General features: G+C 42.9%; 3 protein-coding genes across 3 annotated transcripts; 1 reads left to right on the forward strand and 2 right to left on the reverse strand.

The window, feature by feature from the left end:
* The first annotated feature begins 797 nt into the window (after positions 1 to 797).
* Positions 798 to 4,816, forward strand: LOC102699384 (putative serine/threonine-protein kinase). Its single transcript, XM_006649733.3, has 7 exons — positions 798 to 1,256; positions 1,490 to 1,640; positions 2,655 to 2,779; positions 2,946 to 3,156; positions 3,227 to 3,464; positions 3,737 to 3,887; positions 4,089 to 4,816. Exons 2-7 carry the CDS (start codon positions 1,553 to 1,555, stop codon positions 4,455 to 4,457), a joined length of 1,182 nt encoding a protein of 393 aa, XP_006649796.1. The 5' UTR covers positions 798 to 1,256; positions 1,490 to 1,552; the 3' UTR covers positions 4,458 to 4,816.
* A 2,719-nt stretch (positions 4,817 to 7,535) lies between these two features.
* Positions 7,536 to 12,036, reverse strand: LOC102703199 (anthranilate synthase alpha subunit 2, chloroplastic). The gene is made up of 10 exons (XM_040522036.1): positions 11,307 to 12,036; positions 11,023 to 11,212; positions 10,784 to 10,935; positions 10,219 to 10,334; positions 9,883 to 10,129; positions 9,711 to 9,767; positions 9,476 to 9,628; positions 9,257 to 9,337; positions 8,564 to 8,650; positions 7,536 to 8,138 (listed from the first exon to the last, which is right to left on the reverse strand). Exons 1-10 carry the CDS (start codon positions 11,703 to 11,705, stop codon positions 7,812 to 7,814), a joined length of 1,809 nt encoding a protein of 602 aa, XP_040377970.1. The 5' UTR covers positions 11,706 to 12,036; the 3' UTR covers positions 7,536 to 7,811.
* Positions 12,037 to 16,715: 4,679 nt separating this feature from the next.
* On the reverse strand, positions 16,716 to 19,083 carry LOC102703476. The gene has a single exon (XM_040522143.1). It carries the CDS (start codon positions 18,653 to 18,655, stop codon positions 17,312 to 17,314), a length of 1,344 nt encoding a protein of 447 aa, XP_040378077.1. The 5' UTR covers positions 18,656 to 19,083; the 3' UTR covers positions 16,716 to 17,311.
* Between the last annotated feature and the right edge of the window lie 3,347 nt (positions 19,084 to 22,430).

Genomic DNA, 22,430 nt, shown 5'->3' on the forward strand with positions numbered 1-22,430 from the left:
TATCATAATTCATTGCATTCATTTGAAGAAATAATTCATAATCAGAAACATAACGTGGATATAGGGGGTGATTACGGAAAGTACCGAATGACATATTTACAAACCAAAAATAATTTATGAATAAAAAATTTATATATGTATTCTTAACGATCTAAAAGCCAATGTTAAAAAATAAACCTCATAAAAAACACAAAATCAACTTCAAATTTAAATTTAAGATCAAAAATTTTAATTTTAACTTATAAATAAGCATAAACGAAAAGATAAGGATGATACGTGCGTATACAAGGTGAGTGTAGTTGTGTTATCATGATTTGCATATCGTGTGCGTTTACCATGGTAGGAAGGGAAAAAAAAAGCACAACCGTTAGAGAAAGAAACTCGAAAACATGTACAGTACCTGTAACTAGACGACATAACTGTTCTGGAAGCATTTCCACACACCATTGCTCGTCGGAACTTTTGACCGTCCCTGGAAAAACATAACCCGCAATCAATGATCGTAATCCTCCGGTTCCTCCCCTGAACCGTTTCCAATGAGGAGGCCGGTAGACCGGACAGCTGGCTTGGCGCTCGGCACGGCACAGGGAGGGAGGGACGCGACGCGGTCGACGACTCGGCCGAGGGAGCTACATGAGGAAGCCACATCCAGCCAGCCAGCCAGGTCCAAAAACATCCCCCGCTTGCTCCAGGCCGCTCGCATCCGAGCCGTCGTTTCATGTCCCCGGCCCACGCGGTCACAAGCGAAACCACCGTTGTGCAGTGGCGTGGTGTGTCTACCGGACCGGACCGGGAAACTCAACCCGCCCGCGCAGAGGAATTAGCGCCGCTGCTGCGCTTCCCGGGCGGTGGTTGCTGGTTGGTTCTTGGTTGGGTTACTTGCTACCAGGAGGAGAGGAGTACTTGGTTTGCGAGGGTGGGGAAGAGAGAGACGGGGCCGTGGACTTGGCGCGGGGGTTGGGTGGGTACGCGAGTCTGACCGCGTGGGCGTTGGTCACACAAGCGAGGTTCGGGAAAGCGAGACGACACAGCGCGGGCGGAGTGGAGGGCGCCGGTTTCCGCCGCGTTGCTCCTCCTCCTCCTCGTTCTTCCTCGGGTCAGGTCCACGCGGCGGCGGCGGCGGGGCAACACTGCCGCAGCACACCGTGGGGTGGGGAGGAGAGGACTGTGCGCAAAGGGGGGAGCCGAGAGCTTCCGCTGTCTGTCTGCTGCTTCCTGCCGCAACGACGTGCCCCCTTTTCTCGTCGATCCGTCAGGTAAACTGGTTTCCCTCTTGAGCTTCTCGTCCCCATCCTTCCTTCCCCCTTCGCCCGCTGGCCGCTCCGCTGTTTGCTTGCCCTGGTGGTTAGAGCGGCATGTAGATTGCAAGATTAGGATTTTTTTTTGTTTTGTGTTTTTTCTCCCACCTCGTTGACTATTGTGATCGAATGGAATGAGGTTATGTATGGTTAATCGTGAGCTGAGCTTGGCAATCTGGGCATCTTGACAGTGCTGAGCACGAGCTGCAACTGGCTTCACATTGGGGTTCCAGGGCGGCCACAGGATTTGGTGCATGGGGGTCTCCGCCAGCTGCTTGTGGGGTGGCTCCGACTCGAGGCGAAACCAAAATGGTTCTGCCGCGGTGACGTCTCCTCGTTCAGGTATAGTATTTCACTTGGTCCCGGTTCACGAGCTAATACTGTCAGAACTTTAATGCTTCGCATTTCAAGTTCCGCCCTCCAATTTGGGAAAGACCCATGTTGTTATGAAATTGGCGATTATTAGAACCTTTACCTATCCTCTTCAGTCATGTTGCTCCGGGATATATGTGTCAAGCAATCATTCTCTCGAGAATCTAATAATATACCGACAAGATTTTCTTTTTCTTTTTGTTATTGAAGCGGTCCAAAGAAATGAAATGACGAGAAATTCATGACTTATTTTTCAAAGAAACAGTAGGAACATCCTTATATTTTCTGGCTTTTCGTGCATAGGAAAGTGTTGTTGCAAGTTCCTCTTTCTGAGACAGAAGCAAGGCTCAACACACCAAAATTCAGACGATATATGCTTTATGAGTATAATCATCACTCAAAACAAAGTATCAGACGAATCCAGCTCGTGATGTTCTGTCTTTCTTTAAGCAGTGCCATCTGCAACCAAGTTTTGAGTGAGCCACTTGCCTGCATTATAGCCTAAGCGTCCTGTTGGAAACTATACTGTGAAAAAAGCCATAGCTGTATAAAAAGGGTACGCATTATAATTAACCATGCGTGTATGAGGATTTTGGTCTTAACCATAGAGCAGTCAACCATAGTGGCCACTATCATGGTTCAGTGAATTAATGTGCATACTTTCTTTCTTACCACCTCTGCTCTAAAATATAAGCATTTCTAGATAATTTAGTATAGGCAAAGGAGATTTTAAAAGATTCCCTTTTAGTAACTTCATTGGTCAATTTTGAATTTTAAATTAATCAGATTCCCCTTCTAAGCATCTGATTAGCTCTAGAATCATTGGAATGATTGAAATCATGAAAATCAGTGCACAAATGCTATTATATTGTGGTACAAAATTCGAATCCTGGAAATACTTATATTTTGGGTTATGGAGGAAGTACTTTTTTTTCCTATTTATCTAAACAAACATTGATGGTATCACCTCTGGAAGAAGTGCAGGTCAAGTAATATCAAGAGCTGGAAGTAATGTACGTGTCTTCTCCCTAAAGGAGTTGAGGCTTGCCACTCGAAACTTTCACATGATGAACTGCATTGGCCGTGGGGGTTTTGGAGCAGTGTATAAGGTGAGAAATGAATTTGCTTTGTGCATTGTATTTTTCTGTCTTCTTACTTTATGAGTTTTTGTTATCATCACTTGTTAAAATTCTCTTTCGATTTTTTGTAAACCTAGATTTTATCAATCCTCAAGTATGTAATGAATAACATCTAACAAGATTCTCCTTCACCTAGGGAAACCTGAAAGATGGCTGTCAAATTGCAATAAAAAAATTGTCGGCTGAATCAAAACAAGGCACAAATGAGTTCTTGACAGAGATAAATGTCATATCAAATGTCAGGCACCCCAACCTCGTAAAGCTAATTGGTTGCTGTGTTGAAGGTACTAACAGACTATTGGTCTATGAATATGCAGAGAACAATAGCTTGGCACATGCTTTGCTTGGTAAGTTCTATATCATCATATTTGATCACTTAAAGTCCAGCCAGTGTATTAAATTTACTTTTGCAATCAGGACCAAAGAGTAGATGCATTCCATTAAACTGGCAAAAAAGAGCAGCTATTTGTGTTGGAACTGCTTCTGGCCTTGCATTTCTTCATGAGGAAGCACAGCCACGCATTGTTCATCGTGACATCAAGGCCAGCAACATTTTACTTGATAAAAAGCTACTTCCTAAAATTGGAGATTTTGGACTGGCAAAGCTTTTTCCTGACACCATTACTCACATTAGCACACGTGTTGCTGGAACAATGTAAGTACCTATATAAATCTTTTGATTATTTACTTGTAATGGATCTATGCATATTCCATGTAAAGTTTTCTAGAACAGTCAGCTCAGTGTATGCAACTTAGTTAATCATGTTTAGCGATGAAAGTAAAGGCAATTTTGTTATTTTACTATAGTTGCTTCCCTTTCTGGTTGACCCAAGTTGGCGACCTGCCACTGTAAAATCACTTAGTTACAGCTTTTTTAGTCTTAACAAGGTATTTGTACTTATCATTTAGATGTAATTTCTCCTGCAGGGGTTACTTAGCACCAGAATATGCCTTGTTGGGACAGTTAACCAAGAAAGCAGATATATATAGCTTTGGGGTCCTTGTTCTTGAAGTGATAAGTGGTCAAAGCAGTAGTAAATCGACTTGGGGGCATGATATGCATGTCCTTGTGGAATGGGTAACACACTTCTCTCTCCTTACAGAGTACTTGCTAATGTGCAGCAATTGTAATGCCTTCATCAACCCTTGAGAGCAGTAGTATTATTCACTGATTTTTATGACACGAGTACCAGCTTTTGCTTCTAACATACTCACATCTATATTATTTTTGTTCATCAAGAAACAAATATTTAAAGCTTTAATGTGGTTTTAATGGCAGACTTGGAAGCTTCGAGAAGAAGGAAGGCTTTTGGAAATTGTTGATCCAGACCTGGAAGAGTACCCAGAGGAGGAAATTCTCCATTTCATCAAGGTGGCACTACTGTGCACCCAGGCCACGTCCCAGCAGAGGCCATCAATGAAGCAGGTGGTGGATATGCTATCTAACCCAACAGAAATCAATCTGGAGAACTTAGTAGCACCAGGTGTGCTGAAAGAACCCCGTCATCATTCAAGTAGTTCAGGGGGTTTGACACTGGACACGTCCTCAAATAGAAGCACCAAAGCCAATCCAGCTGAGTCCTACAGCACACAGACTAGAGACATGAACAGTTATCAGCTGAGCACGATTGAGGTGTCGCCTAGGTGACACGGTACACTGTCCTCTTCCAATGCCAGATTCAGAGGGTTCCCACACTGTCAGATTTTGATGTGCTGACCGCTGAGTGCTGACAGAGTTTTACTTAAAGCCCTGATCCACATGCGTCCGGAATTCCGGATTGAGGAAATACACAGGATGTGATGGGCATTTCTGTGGGTTACTGTTGTACAGAAATTGTAGTTATACTTTGACAAAGGATATCACATGTTTATCTACTTGTGTTGGGATGCATTGCCAGAGTAGTGGTGTCTTCAAACACCCCAAGAAACTTCACCGTTCAAAGACTGGTGAAAAAACAAGGGTTCAGAGTAGTCACTTGATGACAATAAGACGTGAATTAGGTTTAATCCCTTTAATTTGATGAAGAATTGTTCCATTATCTCTGCTCATCCAAAGGAACTAAACCTAAGCCCCACCCATCGAGACAGGCTTTTGATGACACACTGTTTTACCTTCCTTCTTTTTGTACCTCTTATTCACCCATTTTTTTACATCGTGGCTAAATGGCTATTGCAAAGTTATGTTTGGGACATAAATGATTGGTTTGGAAATCATTTACACTGATTTTTTGTATATTTGGAATGTAGTCATATATGAAGTAACCTTCTGGACTGTATATCCATTTTGATAATAATCTCCACTTTTTTTTATTTGGCGGTGTTACGTTTGATTGTTTGTCTATTCCGAAATTATATAATTATCGAGTATTTTATTATGATTTTATTTGTCTTATTCAAAAGTTATATAATTATTAAGTATTTTATTATGATTTGATGATTTATTAATAAAAGAACTTCAAACATAATTTATAATTTTGCATATTTATATAAAAATATTAAATAAGATAATTGATCAAATATAGGTTTAAAAATTAACGATGTCAAATAAAATAAAAGGGGGTACTATTGTGTTGTATTGAATTTTCAATTATGGATCCTTGTTCCCGAGATATCCAATGTATTAATGTATGCAATCTAACTCAGCCAAACGAATGTGCATGTGACTAAATATCAGGACAATTGAGCTTAGAAAATCTTGGTCACAGTGAACAGACTAAGGTGTGACATAGCATCAGACTTGGCTTCTTGGGATAGTGCTGATAATTCTGACATGAGGATGTTTTGTGAGAGTACAGGATAAGCGATACGCGTTGGCTTTTGGATTCTATTCGGCTCTCTAGCTTGCTTTCTTTTGTATACTACCGTTACAAAATATAAAAATATAAAAGCATTTTCTAGAATTTAAATATTATCTAACATTGTTTTTGTTTCCATTGTTTACAGTAATATTTATCGCATCAATCATTTTTCATTTAAATTTTTTCTTATTTTTATCTCAATCTACCCTTCCACTCGCATTTGTTTCTAATTTATTAAAGGGCATAATTTTTTTTCTCATCTACCTCAATCGTTGCCTGGGTTTGCAAAACTGCAATTAATCGCCACGACAATCGCATGAGCCGCCAGGGCAGGGCTTTGGTACTACACTGGTTTGTCAAATTTCACGAGATTTCAAATATAAAAATAGCACATGTAGCATCAAATTATGGTTGAAAAACAGTTTGTATTTGCATAAACGAATACAAATTATAGAAACTTGCTACCGTTCGTCGAGGCCCAATGTGGCCCAATAGAGAGGAAAATATCCAATGTGGCCCGATAATCGCGGTATTCGGCGAAAATAGCGACAAGTAGGGTGGTTATCGTCTGCGATAGGCACCGAACGGTAGTCCCTTGGATCATATTTCCATCGCGCGATTTAGGCAGCAAGTCGTGTGGTTTGTGCGATTTTTCATGATGGGTTGCGTCCGATTTGTATTTGGGTTGCGGTAATCGTAGGCGCATGCGATAATCGCATGGTTTAAGATTAAGTCTTGAGGTTAGTAGAGATTATCAGCAATTTGTAGATGGGTTTCTGCTGAGGTTATCGACCAAACCGTGGGATTATCATTGGACTTCTTGCGATTATCGATTTTGCTTGTTCCATCGTGATTATTGGCTAACATATCACGATAATCGTGACATATCACACAATTTTCACATCAAAACCGTTGTGGCTCCATTCGAACATTTTGGATTCAACATGATTTCTACATGATAATCGGCGATTGTCGCCATACCGCTGGGGCGGTTTTGGTATCGGAAACGGTTTTCTAAAATCTGGTCTCTGCTACTGCATGGGATTATTATAAAAATTCCAACCATTCCTACTGTACTCATGCTTTTTATATAAGGATTTTCACGCTAAATGTATTATCTTTTGTCTGTGTGCCGGGTGTAAACCTATCTTTATATTTTCAAGTATAGTCTTCGTCTAGTTGCACATCTTAATCAGTACATTTAGCGATTGATTACCAAATGATTCAAAATACAAATTTTGCACATAACTCTATTCCTCCGTATGGGTCAAGTGCAATGTAGTTGTACGGCGCATGTTAGTCATTATAGAGTAATTTCAGAAAGCTACAGCTATGTTATCAAGACTATCAGTATAATGCAGTTTTAGGGCATGTTTGGATCAGGGGTTTCTCAAAGGAATTCCAAATAATTCAATTCCTCCAGGGAACCAGTGCAGCTGCGTTCGGTTCAAAGGAAATGAAGCAAAACCAAAACAAAGGGAATGTTTCATTTCCTCAATTTCAGAAGAACACATAAAATAAAACACAGTCGAAACCCTTGTTTTCCTTTACTTCTCCAAGCTCAATTAATTCAGGCTAACATTCCGTACACACGTATGTCGTAAAATTGCAATTTTCTAGTAAATTTATTTTTTTAAAATCAAAAGCCAGGCCCTGCTTTTATAGAAAGCAGAATATACAGATCAGATCCTAACAAGCAACAACCGCTGGTTAGTAAAAGGACGATCACCAACAGACAAACAAAAAGAAACTGGAACACTATAGCTAGCCAACTCCCGTCTGTTTTCTGGTTTTATAAAATTATTTGGCATTATTACGGTTTTATCAAATGCCCAGTTAATGTTATAGCGAAGTGCTAGTTTTGATCATAGTTATAGTTTTGTGAAATTTACTCGTTATAATGAATCTGCAAACCAACAAAAGATATATGGAGAAGAACCAGCTTAACTATGCACCGACAATACCCCTGTTGAGACTGCTTACTTTATCCAGAGGGTGCACTATACATGCCTCCACCTAGCAAAAACAATCTAAAAGCATATACCTTTCAAATGGCACAGAGCTTTAGCTCACGACATGACCTCCAGTTTATTCGATCACAGAACAGGGTAGGCTTATTGCTTCTCTAAACTCACTGAAGACTTTGGTAAAATGCAGCGAGAAGAACCACGACTAATAAGAACAAAAACAACTCTCGTGAGAGACTACTCTTTGTCTACGAAAGCTGACTCGGCAAGATCGATAGCTCTAGCCAGAGCTGCTGCCTTGTTCTCGCATTCACGTTGCTCGTCATCTGGGCTGCTATCAGCAACAATGCCAGCACCAGCCTGAAGGTGAGCGACCCACTCCCGGCGCCTCTCGGTGTCTTTGTATGAGTACATCGTGTTGTGGCTTGGCGCTGTTGAGAATACAATGGTGCGGAGTGCGAGGGCGATAAGCATGTCTCCGTCAAATGATATTCCTCCTAGGCCGCCACTGTATGGCCCTCGTCTTGTGACCTCTAGCTCATCTATCAGCTCCATGGCTTTCACCTGGTTATGTCAGATGGAATTTTGTTAAACAATGGATTGTTCAGAAAAGGAATATGAAGATTAACATGGCCCTGATTAGCAGACTTGGTATGGAGAGTAATGAGAGGAATTTATTAATGTGTGCAAAAAGGATCAGAGCACTATGGTCCACGTCAACTGAGTAAAAAATGAAAAAAATGTTGTAACATAATTCTGTGAGATGACTTCAAATACCCTACCAATAGTCTACACTGTCCCAGCCATGTAGTTTGTTTTGCAAAAGTGCCAATATGTTAAGAATCTCTGTTCGCACAAGTGTGAAACTGAAATGATCTACACAAAGTCTAAATTTGACAAACATGCTTAAGAGAAAGAAAGAAAAAGAATTGAGGTTGTACAGAAGATCACTCGATTGAAATAAGGAGATTGTAGGCAAGGCAACTCACCTTTGGTGCTCCACTAACTGTCCCAACCGGCAACGCAGCTCGCAGGGCATCCCAACTTTGGAGATGGTCATCCAACTCTCCACTTACCTGTAAATCATTCAAACAAAATTTACATTGTTTTTCAATGTAACTACAGACGACAAGAATCTCACAGGCTCTCAGCATACAGGCCAACACACTTATATAGTGTTCCATTGTAAGAAACAAGATTGCCACAATACACATAAGTCACTAAGAGCCTTGTCCTATACTTCATAGATAGAGAGAGAGAGAGAGAGACAGAGAGAGTGGCCATTGATCATTACATGTATTATATGAATCGTAAAACCACTGTCATGTGTTTATTAAACGAGCGGCACTGGAAAACATTTATGGACGCTAACTTTTTCCCTATATCTAGAATGGAAAGAACTGAAGTGCAAAAATTGCAAAATCAATTGAATGCTTATAAATCAAGCCAATAAATCACCTAGAAACCACATATCCATTTCATTTGGTGAACGCAATAGGTAATGCATCTGATAATGTTATGCACACTGTGTTAATCCTACATTTTCTAAGCAGAAAAAAATACATTTGTCTGAATTCATAGTGTAGACCAGAATGGTAAAGAAAAGAAGACTAAAGCAACATTGCCACAGTATAAAATGAATACAAGAACCATTGCTTCACACAACAGAAGAAGAGCCTAACCGTTGAACTGATGTGCATGACATGGGAGTAGCGTTCAATGTTCATTAATTTCTCCACCTTCACAGATCCAGGTTTGGAGACCTGCCAAGCAGAAAATAATCATAAGAAAGGTGGCTAGCACATTCCTTTTTTAATAATGCTGTGAAATGGCTGGAATTGCATCCTAATTCAGCAGAAATGGAAAGGGCATTGACTATATGGCAAAATAAGAACACAAACCTTTCCAACATCATTCCTTCCCAAATCTACAAGCATAATGTGTTCGGCACACTGTTTTTCATCACTTAATAGTTGCTTCTCTTGCATTTCATCTTCCTTCTCTGTCTTGCCCCTTCGAACAGTCCCAGCAAGTGGCCTGTTAATAATCTTACCCTGAAAAAGATTTAAAAGACTGTAGGTTAATGAAAAGAAAAATAATGCAGTCTGACTATCATCAGTAGGAGAATTCACATACCTTCCTGACACGAGTAAGAATTTCTGGACTTGATGCTACCAGGACACAGCCTCTTGCCTAAGAGATTGTAGAAGTAAATTATTACACATAGGAGTGCTGACATCGTCTTACACTAATGTTAAAATGTAAGAACAGATACCAGGTAAAATAAGAGAGCATAGTGAAAATATACCTGTACATATGCCATGTATGGACTTGGGTTCACAATTCGTAAAGCTCGATATACTTCAAATGGATTGGCATATGTTCGCCTCTCAAACCTCTGGCTTAAAACAATTTGGAAAATATCACCAGCCATAATATGCTCCTTAGCCTGCATAACAGCATTCTTGTACTCATCACTTGTCATGGTTGATTTGTTCAAAGGTGTACCAAACTGCCGAGTGTGTAGCTTCACAAATCCTGGAGAAAGCTTGGGTCTGGAGTGGATGAAATAAGATATAGAAACTGTGAGCACCAAAGCAGAATTAGCAAAACACAGGATTGAAGTGGGCACAGGTTAGCTTACACATTTGAATTGTGCACTTTAGATAGGAACAGGTTCAGCCTGGACCTGCCATCTTGGTATGCATCCTCGGTGGATGCATGCCGATCAAGATTAACCCAATGGATGACATATACTTTCTGCAGCAAACACATGAAGCAAAGAATTTGAAACTGATAAAAATTTTCCTCAAGTTGTAGCCCACGGTCTCACATTTGCAGCAAGTTGAAATTCTGGAACTACCAATCACAAGTTCGATCTTATAAGTTGGGAAGTAGTGAACAATAACAAACAGGACGAGTTGGGCGCAGTTTTCTGCCATTGCTGGCAAACAAAGACAAAAGGCACAGGTTTGTAATTTAGCTTCAAATTCAGTATAGGAAATAGTGTACTGCTCCTATATATTATTATATAGTATGTTTTTCTTTGCCACTGAAAGAGATGCTCCTATTGAGATAGCTTGATAGTAAGCGAAGTGATAGTTGACAAACGAGGGTTGATTATATGATAATGGAATCCTCCCTGGCAATCGAAGAAAATATGAACTTTCCATAATGAGGTACAGAAAGTGGCACGGAGGAATAAGCACCTTCTCCACATTGTCAAAGACGAGAACGTCATCATAAAGCCCGAGGTGAACATCAGGAAGATTCCTGTCGTCCTGGGGAGCACCGGAGAAGGGTAGCTTCTTCTTTTCGACATAACGGACCGTATCATAGGAAAAGAACCCAACCCATCCACCTATCACAAGCAAAGAAACCAAATTGTTCACATTGGAACATCGAATACTCATCATTTCTTCTTCCCATGTTGATTTCGGCAGCTCACCGGTGAAGGAATCGGGAAGCTGGTCGATCTGCTGTGGGTGCCATCCTTCCATCATGCTCCTGGGGATCTGCATAGGATCATCCACGACCTGCTCCGTCACCTTGCCCTTCTCGTGGTCCATGATTGTGACCTTGTTCTCCTTTGCCACAATCTCCATCACTGGGTGGGCTCCCACCATGCTATAGCGACCCTTTGAACCAAATCCAGGCAACCAGAGTTATTGGCAAGGATAAGAATCGATAAGATTAGAGGGTAGAACATGGGGGGAGAATGGGGGGCCGTACGACGTTGGTGGTGCCCTCGGGGCCCTGCTCGACGGACTCGAAGAGGAAGCTGGGGGTATCCATATTGTCCTCGGGGACGAGGCAGCGGTAGGCGAGCACCGGGGTGAGGTGGTCCGACACGATGCACTCCCACATGGGCACCAGGTTGCCCTTCCCGCTCCCCCGCTCCGCCGCCTCGAAGAAGCGCCTCCTGTCCTCCTCCGCCGCCCGCGCCGCCGCGCTCCCATTGATCACCGCGCTCGCCTGCGGCTTCCCGGCGGAGCACCTCACGCCGCCGCACCTCCTCCTCCTCCTCCCTCCTGCCGTCACCGCTGCCCTCGCTCTAACCGGGGCCGCCGCCGTGGCGGGGCGGGCGGCGAGGCGCGAGGGCGCGAACGTGGCGGCGGCGATGGACTCCATTGCGGTAGACTTGCACAACTCAACTCCACTTCCCCCCACTACGATTTGGAGCACGCGAAACGGGGAGAGCGCGTATTTATAAAGGAGGATTCAGCGAAATGGTAGGATTAAGACAGGCGGAAGTGGCAATCAGATTGTACTAATACCGCAGCAGAGTGGGATTTTTCTTCTCCCGTCGCGAGGAAGGCTGGGGGATTTGGGGCTGGCGGCGGCTTTGGCAAGCTGGGTTTTAGTCTTCGTCGATGTGGGGGAGCCAATCGTGCGCGGCTTAAGAAATGGCTAAAATTTTACTCTATCTAGCGTATACATCGTGGGCACAGATCTGATGTCATATTGTCATCTGCCTAGTCAGATACATGGAGCTTGTCTTTGTCTTATTTATTACAAAACAAGTTTATGTTTTATACCGGATTTTGTTAAATTTGAATAAATAAATTAGAACCAGATATATAGAAATAATTGTATTAGGATTTGATAAATATAGAATATTCTAGTCTTTTATCTTTTATTTGATATATGTGGGATGAATGAAAAATAAAATTATTTTAAGATGAAAAGAATATCAATCTATTGAATGTTGAGATTCCTAGCACCGAAATATGTCAATCAATAGTTTGTTACATTTTGGAACACACGTACTCTCCCCGTCTCCTCGTCTCAGAAGACTTTATTTTTAGATTAACTCACGCATGTCAATACAAACTATAAAGACTAAAATGACATTCATTTTTCAAACTTTAATGAATTGTTCATACATTTTCAGATTGCACGTCATTTGTCCTCAACTAGACCAAGCTTTAATGTAATGATTGTTTAAAAAATAAAGTTTTTGTCAAGGCTAGATTTTAATCCATTATTAAAAAAATAAATTGTTTGGAGCTAACAGTAAATCTTTGTCGAACATAAGTAATATCTCTGTCTTGTAATAAGTGTGTTTCTAAAATTTAATTTTGTCTCACAAAGTGTATATTTGTGAAGGACTAGTTGTTGTATTAATCACCTCATGTTTAAATTGATCTCTATTTTACCCTCACCTACTTGCTCTATACATTATTTTATAAGAGTCATTTTAAGTTATTCTTCTTCGTAATTACTTTCTTCGTCCCAAATTATTGATCATATACGGGCATGTAGTAGGTCAGCTGCAGTAGTTTTGATGATAGATTAGCAAATCCGTCTTACGTGGCCCCGATTAAACGATGATAAAGAGTCGTTTCATCGCCTTGTTCATCGATGAGGGGAGCTCGTACTCCCAGGGCGAGCGCGTAGGCGATGACATTGCATAATCCAATGAGCGTGCCGGCAGGGGATTTATCGGGCAAAAAGACGGTAATCATCTAAATTATTGTAGAAGTTGAATGTTTTGTTGTTTGTGTGAAATACAGAGCCAATCGTCTTATGGACATGTTGCATGTCCTATGGTACGGATATTAAGATATAAAAAATTAGCAACGTTTCGGTGCATATTATTTGTAATATAATACTGCCAGTAGAACTAATCTCGTCCATTGATTTAAAAGGATATTTTTTACTTTGATTAATATTAAATTTGTATTTATTATCCTCTAATGATATATCTTAAAGGCATGAGTAGATTTGTATATCACATTATGCACGAAAAAAAAACCTAGCAAGGCCCACTTACTATTACGATATTGCCTTCTCAGAATTCTACTATACCTAAAATTGTTAATAGTATAATTTAATCACAATCGTCCGATAAAATTAGATCGGTGATCTAAATTAAATTATACTACAAGTAATATGCACCAGAGTGGCCTCAAAATATTTAATCCACGTCGAAAGATTTGGAGAATCACAGATCCTAACCTACATCATGTTCATGTATACGCCCATGTATTTATTCTACTATTCGCACTTCAACCAATACATGAGGCTGTTCTCTTGCATGATAATTAAGTTGGATTGCTAAGATCAACAGAGGGACAGCGAGGTCATGTTTAGTTCACAAAAATTTTTGGAGTAAGATCGTGTACGATCACATATTTAAAATAATCATAGTCTAATTATAAAATAATTTTAGATTTCGCCTGAAAATCGCGAGACGAATATTTTAAGTCTAATTAATCCATCATTAACACATGTTGCCTATTGTAACACTTATGGCTAATCATGAACTAATTAGACTTAAAAGATTCGTCTCCCGATTTTTCCCATAACTATGTAATTAATTTTAATATATATGTATATTTAATGTTTTATTTAGATGTCTAAAAATTTGATCCGATATTTTTTAAAAAATGTTTCAGGAAAGACCATAATTTGGGACGGATGGGTAACGTCCTAACAATGTCTTCGTTTTCTTAGGCACAGTACACCTGCGTGCCCCCACCAACCACTCCCGAGTACGAACAGGATTCTCTGCCGTTCGGTTAAAAAATGTCAGACATATTTAGTAACCATGACTTTGGTATATTTTTAGCTGGCCGATTCACAACGAGCGTACGAGATCGATCGCTGCTATACATATGAATAGCACACATGATACAATATGTTTACTTTACTGTAGTTACAGTGTTTAAAGCCATGTACTATAGATTCAGACATATATTACTGTGCGTTTTGATAACTTTTGTTCGTAAAGTTAGAGAATCGAGATTGTCCCGAGTAAACCAACTAAATTCTATTCAACCTCAAATCGAACTACAGCGCCGGGGAAGTGGCGCAGTCTGCGTCGGTCGCGCGGGGATGGCGATGGGCACACGGCCGGACAGACCGGACCACTCAGACCTGTTTAGTTCAAAACATTTTCTTTTAAAAACATCACATCGAATCTTTACATATCTAAATGAAATAAAGTATTAAATATAAATGAACAATAAAACTAATTACACAGTTATGTAAAAAATTGTGAGACGAATCTTTTGAGCCTAATTAGGACATGATTAGCCATAAGTGCTATAGTAACCAACATGTTCTAATGACGAATTAATTAGACTCAAAAGATTCTTCTCACGGTTTCAGGCGAAATCTAAAATTTATTTTGTAATTAGACCATGTTTAATACTTCAAATATATATTAAAAACTTGATGTGATATTTTGCAAAAAAATTTTACAATCTAAACAAGGCCTCACTCACGTGGTCACGCCTGAATTTGCCGGTTGCATCGCACGTTGCTCACGCACGCGCACGACCATAGTGCTCGACTATGCTGTGAAGTGCCCCCCCGTTGACGTCGACCATGCTTCGCCTATGCTGTGAAGTGCTACGTCTCCCGCACGGTGGCCGGACCGTGCGCCAGTTTCACGAAGCTGCGCGGAAGCGCGTCGGCGTGGCCGCGCCCGCGCCCGCGGCACCACGGCGACGGCACGGTAGGTGGGTGACGTGGGTCTCCTCCCCTCTCCCCGGACCCCCGCCCCGCGTGTCCGTTTCGTTTTGCGCTCCCGCTATCCCGGTGTCTTTCTCTCTCTCCGCGAGATGCACAAGAAAGTGACACGGAGAGAACGATGAAGCGTGATGGCACGGTTTGCACGATGAGAGGGTATGCGCGCGAGTGCAACGTGCGCGTGCTGTTCCGTCCGTCCTCGGCAACGGCAGCACCGAGGTCTCCGTGTTGAGCTTTTCTCCCTGTTGGAAGCGGTGGTGGCTACTGGCAGGTGACCATCGACCACGAACAGTCAACTGCCGGGCCGCACGGTTCGAACCCGTCAGCATCGGCCAGCGACAACGGTCTCGAGACGGTACTGACCAGCGGCAGCGCCGACTCGTCCACTCAAAAACCATTTGGAAGTTCTCAACTCAAACTCTCCCCCAGATCAATAAATGAGCTTGGATCTTCATCTTACACGAAGCTGACGCCAACATCAATTAGGAGGAAATCCATTCGCGAGCAAATAAAAGTTTGCCATGCCCTTTAGTCGAGCCCGGTACTCTGCGTCCAACAGCCACTTTGAACCGGCGTCTTTTTTTACTTGGTCTTTGAGCCTTCTACCCATTTCATTAGAGCAGATGTGTTACCGGAAAATCTCCTTTAGATCACGAGTCAGTTTCATTGTGCAAAGGACAAGAAAAATGTCCTGATTAACAAATACTACCTCCATCTCATAATAGCGTTATTTTTTGATTTTTGTGTCCAATGCTTTGACCATTCATCTTATTTGAAAAATTTCACAAAAACTTTTAAAAAAATTAGTCACGCATAAAGTCCTATTCATATTTTATCATCTAATAACAATAAAAATATTAATCATAAAAAAGTTCAAATAAGACAGAGTCAAAACATTGTATCTAAAAACTGAAAAATAACCTTATTTCGGGACGGAGGTAGTATCACCTGCACAAGATTGAGCCAAACGTAAACAAAAGAAAGGAAACGAAGTCCTCGATCTGTCAATCATGGTATCATGATAGGGAATTTTAGGCCACTTAGAAAATGAATGGCTACCAGACTATTATTTTGGTTTTCAAAGATATAGACATCCCATCTTTTTGCTTATGCTGATACTTATAAACCAAAATTTAAATTATCAACCTTAAATTTAGAGTTGATTTTGAGATTTTTTATAAAGTTTATTTTCACTTTTAGCTTTTACATCGATAAGAATACATATATAAAAATTTTATTTATAAATATATTGTTTGACTTTTTTCCATAAAGCACCAAACCATCACACTCAGAAATTATAGAGTTGGCCCATAGTCAAGCTTAAACCAGTCTATTCACGGCCCACCTACACGGCTGATGAAACACAAGGCCCATATTACTAGGCTCGAGACCAACGAGAAGTAGGGGTGTTTGTTCCCTCAATTTTTTTATTCTTTATCCCATCAAATGTTTAGACACTAATTAGAAGTATTAAATATGAACTATTAATAAAATCCACCTCATACTCTGGACTATTTTGTGAGATGAATCTATTGAGCCTAATTAGTCCATGATTAGCGAATATGATGCTACTGTAAACATTTGCTAATCGTGGATTAATTAGGATTAAAAAATTATTTAATGAAATAGTCTTTATTTATGTGATTAGTTTTGTTATCGGTCTATATTTAATACTTCTATCTAACATTCAAACATTTGATGTGACAAGAAACTAAAAAAAACCTCTGGATCCAACGAACCGCTTTTGATCGAACTACACATGCCAAGAGAGAACAGAGCAAACTACAAAGACCGTGTACGGACAGTACCATTGAACCATTCATCAGTCGACAGTTGACGCAGGATCCAACAACAACGGTAGTAGCAAGGTACGAGTACATAAAAACATGCCTAACCAACCCTACATAACTTATGACCATGGCGCAACGTGTGGTAGACCCAGTCGACTCGACTCAACTCAACGTCGTGACCATCACTGTTGGATGATGTGTCGAGTGCTCGATCCGATCAAGCCAGAGCCCAGAGGCAGGCAACGTGCTGGTAGCTCGATGCAGCCAAAAGACGGCCCAGAGCCCAACCGGCCGGACAGATCGACGAGCAGCGAGCCATGCATTTTGCCGCTATAATTGAGTGGAGAACGAGATCTCTCCGTTCGTGCCGTGCCGCGGTGACCACAGCCCACGTACCTAACGAGGAGGGGAAAAAAGGCTATACACTGGTACGGCATGCAGGCTGGCCGCCTCGTGCCGTTGCCGCCGCTAGCAACTGTAGATGATGACGAAGCAAGGGAGCACCGCGCGGGGGTTGAACACTAGAAGCTCGACGTCGTCGTCGCCACGGGCGGCGGCGGCGGAGGAGGAGGAGGAGGTTGGAAGGAGGGGCGGCACCATGGAGTCGTAGGCCACCTTTTCGTCCGCGGCGCCACGGCCGACGCGTCCGGCCACGACGCGGCACACCAGCATGGCGCGGCGCACCTGGAGGAACGCGAACTCGCGCTCCACGTCCTCGGGGAGGGAGGCGTGCGCGGCCCGCCCGGAGGAGTAGGTGGCGATGCCGTCCACGTCGGCCTGCTTCCCGGCGAACCCGTGGCGCAGGATGCTGCAGGTGCAGCAGTAGGGGCTCCCGCACACGCCCGCGCCCAGGGTGCAGAGCATGGTGGAGCAGTAGAACCGCAGCCGCTCGTTGCCGTCCGCGATGCACCGCTCCTCCACCACAGCCGCCGCCGCGGCGCCCGCGCATCGGCGGGCGGCGCGGGCGCGGACGAGGTCGCGGTACTCCTCGAAGCGGGCGAGCGCGCGGGGGTTGTGGTGGATCCTGAGGATGCGGCGCACGGACGGGGGCTCGCCGGCGGCCGGCTTCCACCCAGCGAGGAAGATCATGCGGATGATGTTCATGCTGGAGTCGACGTGGGAGAGCTCGGAGAGGGAGTGTTTCATCGCTTGGTGGAGCTCCAGCTGCTGCGGCTTGCTCAGCACCTCGCCGCACACTTTGCACGGGAACACGTCACCGCGGGCGGCGAACGACCTGGACGACTGCCTGGTGGTCGCCTGAGGGAGCTGCCTGTTGTGCGGCGACGACGGCACAACGGGAGTAATGCTGAGGGACTGCGGCGAGAGCGGGGACAGGAACGGCGACGCGCACGGCGACGACGGCGTGGACAGCACCACCGACGCCTGGCGATGTGGCAGGGAAGACGACTGTGCGAGCGGCGAGGACACCGTCGTCGTCACAGCCTCGTCTTCCTCCTCCGCGGCTGGAACAGAGCCATTCTTGGCCCCGGACGAGTAGGAGAAGATGCGATGGAGGTAGAAGCGGAAGCTGGTGGCGAGAGACGACACCTGCCTCCGCCTGACTCTGGCCCTCTCGTCAGCCACTGTAGACGACGCCACCGACGGGGAGAACGCGAGCGGCGATATCTTCCTCCTCTTGCCGCCGCCGCCACCCCTCCCATCTGCACCGTGCGCTGCGTCATCCTCCTCCAGAGTCTGCGTGGAAGATCCCGTCGAGAAGCAGCAACCGGCATGGCCAATGTGGAGGAACAGGAGGAAGAACAGCGACACGAAGCCACGGAGCAGGAAGCTGCACCTGCCACCGCCGGCCATCTCCGTATATCTCTATCACCGGCTCAGGCTTCAGCGACTCAGATCATGGCGCGCGACGAGAGAGGTGCACAAGTGACTCAGCGTCAGACGGTCAGAGGAAGGAATTCTAAGGTGGGGGAGGGGAGTGAAGGAAGCAAGGAAGCGCCAGCGGAAAGGGAGGGAGAGTGAAAAGGGAGCGCAACGTGGGCGAGCTATGTATCGCGCGGTTTGTGTTGGCACAAAGGACGGGGAGGCAAAAGGCGATCCCGCGACAGCAACAGGGTGTCCTGGTACGCAGCAATCAGCACTTCACAAGCAGCCAACCCCCCAGCACGCACCGGCGCACCGCAGCAAGATGCCGGCGTAGCGTGCTGCGCTGCTGCCACTCTACTGATCTCGTCGCGCCACTCTCACCGGCCCGTGCGTAGTTGCATTGAATAGTAGTAGATTGCAAGAGGAGACGACGGGAATGACCGAGGTGGACGTGCTAACTTGGCGGTTGGGGTTGGGGCAAGTCAGTGGAATGACTGAGCTGAGACTGGTAGGTTTGAGGGCACTATCATTGTTCATAAGCTTAACCCTGCCCCTTCTGTCTCCTCCCCGATCTCAACAATTATTCATCACGTCTCAGGTCACTCATCATCATCGGTGCATGCTGTACAGAGCCGGTCCAGGATAGAACCGGAGTAGCTCTCTTTTTTTTTTTACTCTGCCCAACGGACGACTCGTCAGCGGGGAAGCATGCACCATGCGGCCGTTCTGGCTGCTAAACCCCAAAGAGATAAACCAGGCAGCAGCACGGCGCTGAGGACCTGAGACGAGAGACAGAGGGCGGGACAAGAGACGCCTGTGCCTGCATACGCTGCCAAACAAGGGCAAAACGTGCAGGCAGCGGCGGTCTGACCGTGCAGATCCCCTTGCCTGCTGCTCCGTCCTCCGTGCTCTTCATCATACCCCACGACAAAACAAGCTGGATTTGGCATAAAATACGTGCATTTTGAGGTGGGAGCACAAGTGAGATGTCGATGTGGATCCTATCTTAGCTATCAACCGTTCAGGCTCATCTGCCATCATGATGGTTCTGAACTTCTAAAATGTGCCTCAAGTCTCAACACAGGTAAAACAGATGGGAGGCCTCAATCCAGCTCCGTATAATCATCTGCATCCAGGCACAACGTACTCATCAGGTTTCTGGAATCCGATAAGCTACAAAGCCATTGTTGCCGTCCCAAATCTGCGTCTTACACAAGGAACGAATGATGCTGGCTGCCAGGCTCACAAAGATAGACCGGAGCGAGATTCGCTGTCATCACGATGTCATGGAGGTGACCATTGTACCCTTATCTGTGTTTCTTTTCCTAAATGAAATATTAGCTCATGCTTTATGGTACAACTCGCCATGTTCTGAACCAAAAGGAGCGCTTGAGCCCATGCATAGAACAGTGCAAGGAGACACCAGATTATGTGTTCCAGGACTCCATCATGGAACGCAAAAGGTGGTGCCCAAACCAAGAGGCATGAACTTTATTTATGAATCATACTTGTCATCGGAACTTAAGATGACTATTAACTTCCAACTCAAAGTCTACAAGCATAACACGAATATAGTAATTAAGATTAAAGTACGATATGGAATATATTGAAGTACAGTCGGAAGCACAGGACAATATACATGCCAACAGCTAATTTCTGATACGATGCAATATTCAGTGGGCCATGAAACTAATTAGTAATTGTCACACCTAACAAACCTATCCGCCAGACTTGTACATAGCACATCTCATATACTGCGTAGTCTCATAGGTTCCAGCAAATACTCTGCCAAGCTGCGTAGGCCAATAACAAGCCGTAAAGAAAACAGTTTGGTTTTTTATTGTGGCTACAGACCTACAAAAAGAGTATTGGTGCATCACTTAACATACAAACATGACCAATCAAGATTAACCAATGACTCCAATTGTCATGTTGTAATGTTATTCTAAAGAAAATACCATGCATAATTTCTCTCCTTTCAAACAACAAAGCTCTAAAAAGTTCAAAGACATGTTTTGAGAAATTATATACACATTCATTCTTAACATAAGAACTTTTTTCCAGACATCACCATAACTTTTGTTTTTGAGAGGACATAAAGCAATAATTGACATTGATGCGCATTCTTGTCCAATTCATTCCTTGAGGCTTGCGCTATTCTAAGGGTTATCTGATGCAAGTTATCTTCATATTTGACACATCCACTTTACCAACTAAAGTGTACTGTATCTAAAAACAAATAAACTGCATTTTTGTTCCTTAAAATATACTGTAGTAAAATGTTGCACGTATAAAAAAGCGTTTGCAACTTGTAACACACTTGGCAATACTAACCCTGTGAAATGAAGTTTCATAGAAAAAAATTGTGACACTAGGCTCAATCTGACATGATTTGCTCAATCTGACACAGCAAAACCGCCCGAACTGCTTAAAAAAGAGATTATGCTTCATAGAGAAGAATTATGACACTAGATATCACTTGATTAGAGAGAATGTAGAAAAAGAGGATAAACTAGGCTATAAAAGAAAATATAAGATGATGTTCAATATTTGTTTTTCTTCCAGACTTGGGGGCACATGAATGAACAATGTACTCCATAACAAATTTGATAACTCTACTGTAATGTTCTAAAGATCCTCATGGAAAAGAAATCATAAGAATTAGAATACCAACCTTAATATTGTGAAAATTCTACAACAAAAAGGACCTTCAAAATTCATTTATATCAATACTAGCTAAATGCATGTGCTTTGCTGCGGATGAAAGGAAAATATATCATATTATTGCCTAAAATAAATAAAAGCATATTTGTGATGAAATGCATTGCCCACCTTTTTGCTATAGGGAATACTCACATTAATTTAACTTTAGAGAAAATCTAACAAATGTCGATGACAAACACTTAATTCTAAGAAATGACATTGACGAGTACGATTTCTATAAAATGTCATCGTAAAAATGAATTTGTCTAAAAAATGTCATCGTCGTTATGGTTCCACCAACAGTCCCCGCTAAGTGCAATAATATGAGCAGTGTATTAACGGTGTGAGATGGATGAAACCCTAACGACTATGATATTTACGATGGCATTTCATAGAACTCGCACTCATCGATGACATTTCTTAAACTTAGACGTTTGTCAGTGACATTATTTTCTCTTTTAGATTTAGTTGTGATGTAATATTAATAAGTTCAAGGGGTAATATGTAAAAACTACAATAGAAATAGGTGGCATGGAAGATTCACTGCCACCACCATTGGAGTCTTTATACATAATTGAATTTTGGTAAACCAACATAAAAATAGAGTATGACAGATGCTCAAACATATTTGACCAACAAAAGATTGGTACACGAATTCAAGGGCAAGTCAGCGGATGAATTTGCACTTTCAAAGGAACTTACTTGCCCATTAGCTAATATGTTCTAATATTAGCTCCCAAAAAGATGGTATCATCTATATCAAATGCATTTTTTTGAGGGTGATAAGATATCAAGAGTGATAAGTTAGTCCCTCATGCGTTTTCTGTCAGGATAATTACAGAGTAAGTTGCATACCCTTGCCTCATAGCATTGACGATGCTTAAGGTTTTCCTAAAAAATACCACATATAAAGCTGAGCCCCTCAAGGTAAGGGATTAGGATAAGGGATATTGGAAAAGCTTGCTACCATCCAAGGCAGTTGCTCGCCATAAAATACAGATGCAGAAGCAAGAATTGTAAATTTATCACCTCATGACTTGGAGGAATTTTTGGTGCCGAA

This window comes from Oryza brachyantha, chromosome 3 (genome assembly GCF_000231095.2).
Source record: "Oryza brachyantha chromosome 3, ObraRS2, whole genome shotgun sequence".
In the NCBI taxonomy this organism is placed as follows: Eukaryota; Viridiplantae; Streptophyta; class Magnoliopsida; order Poales; family Poaceae; genus Oryza; species Oryza brachyantha.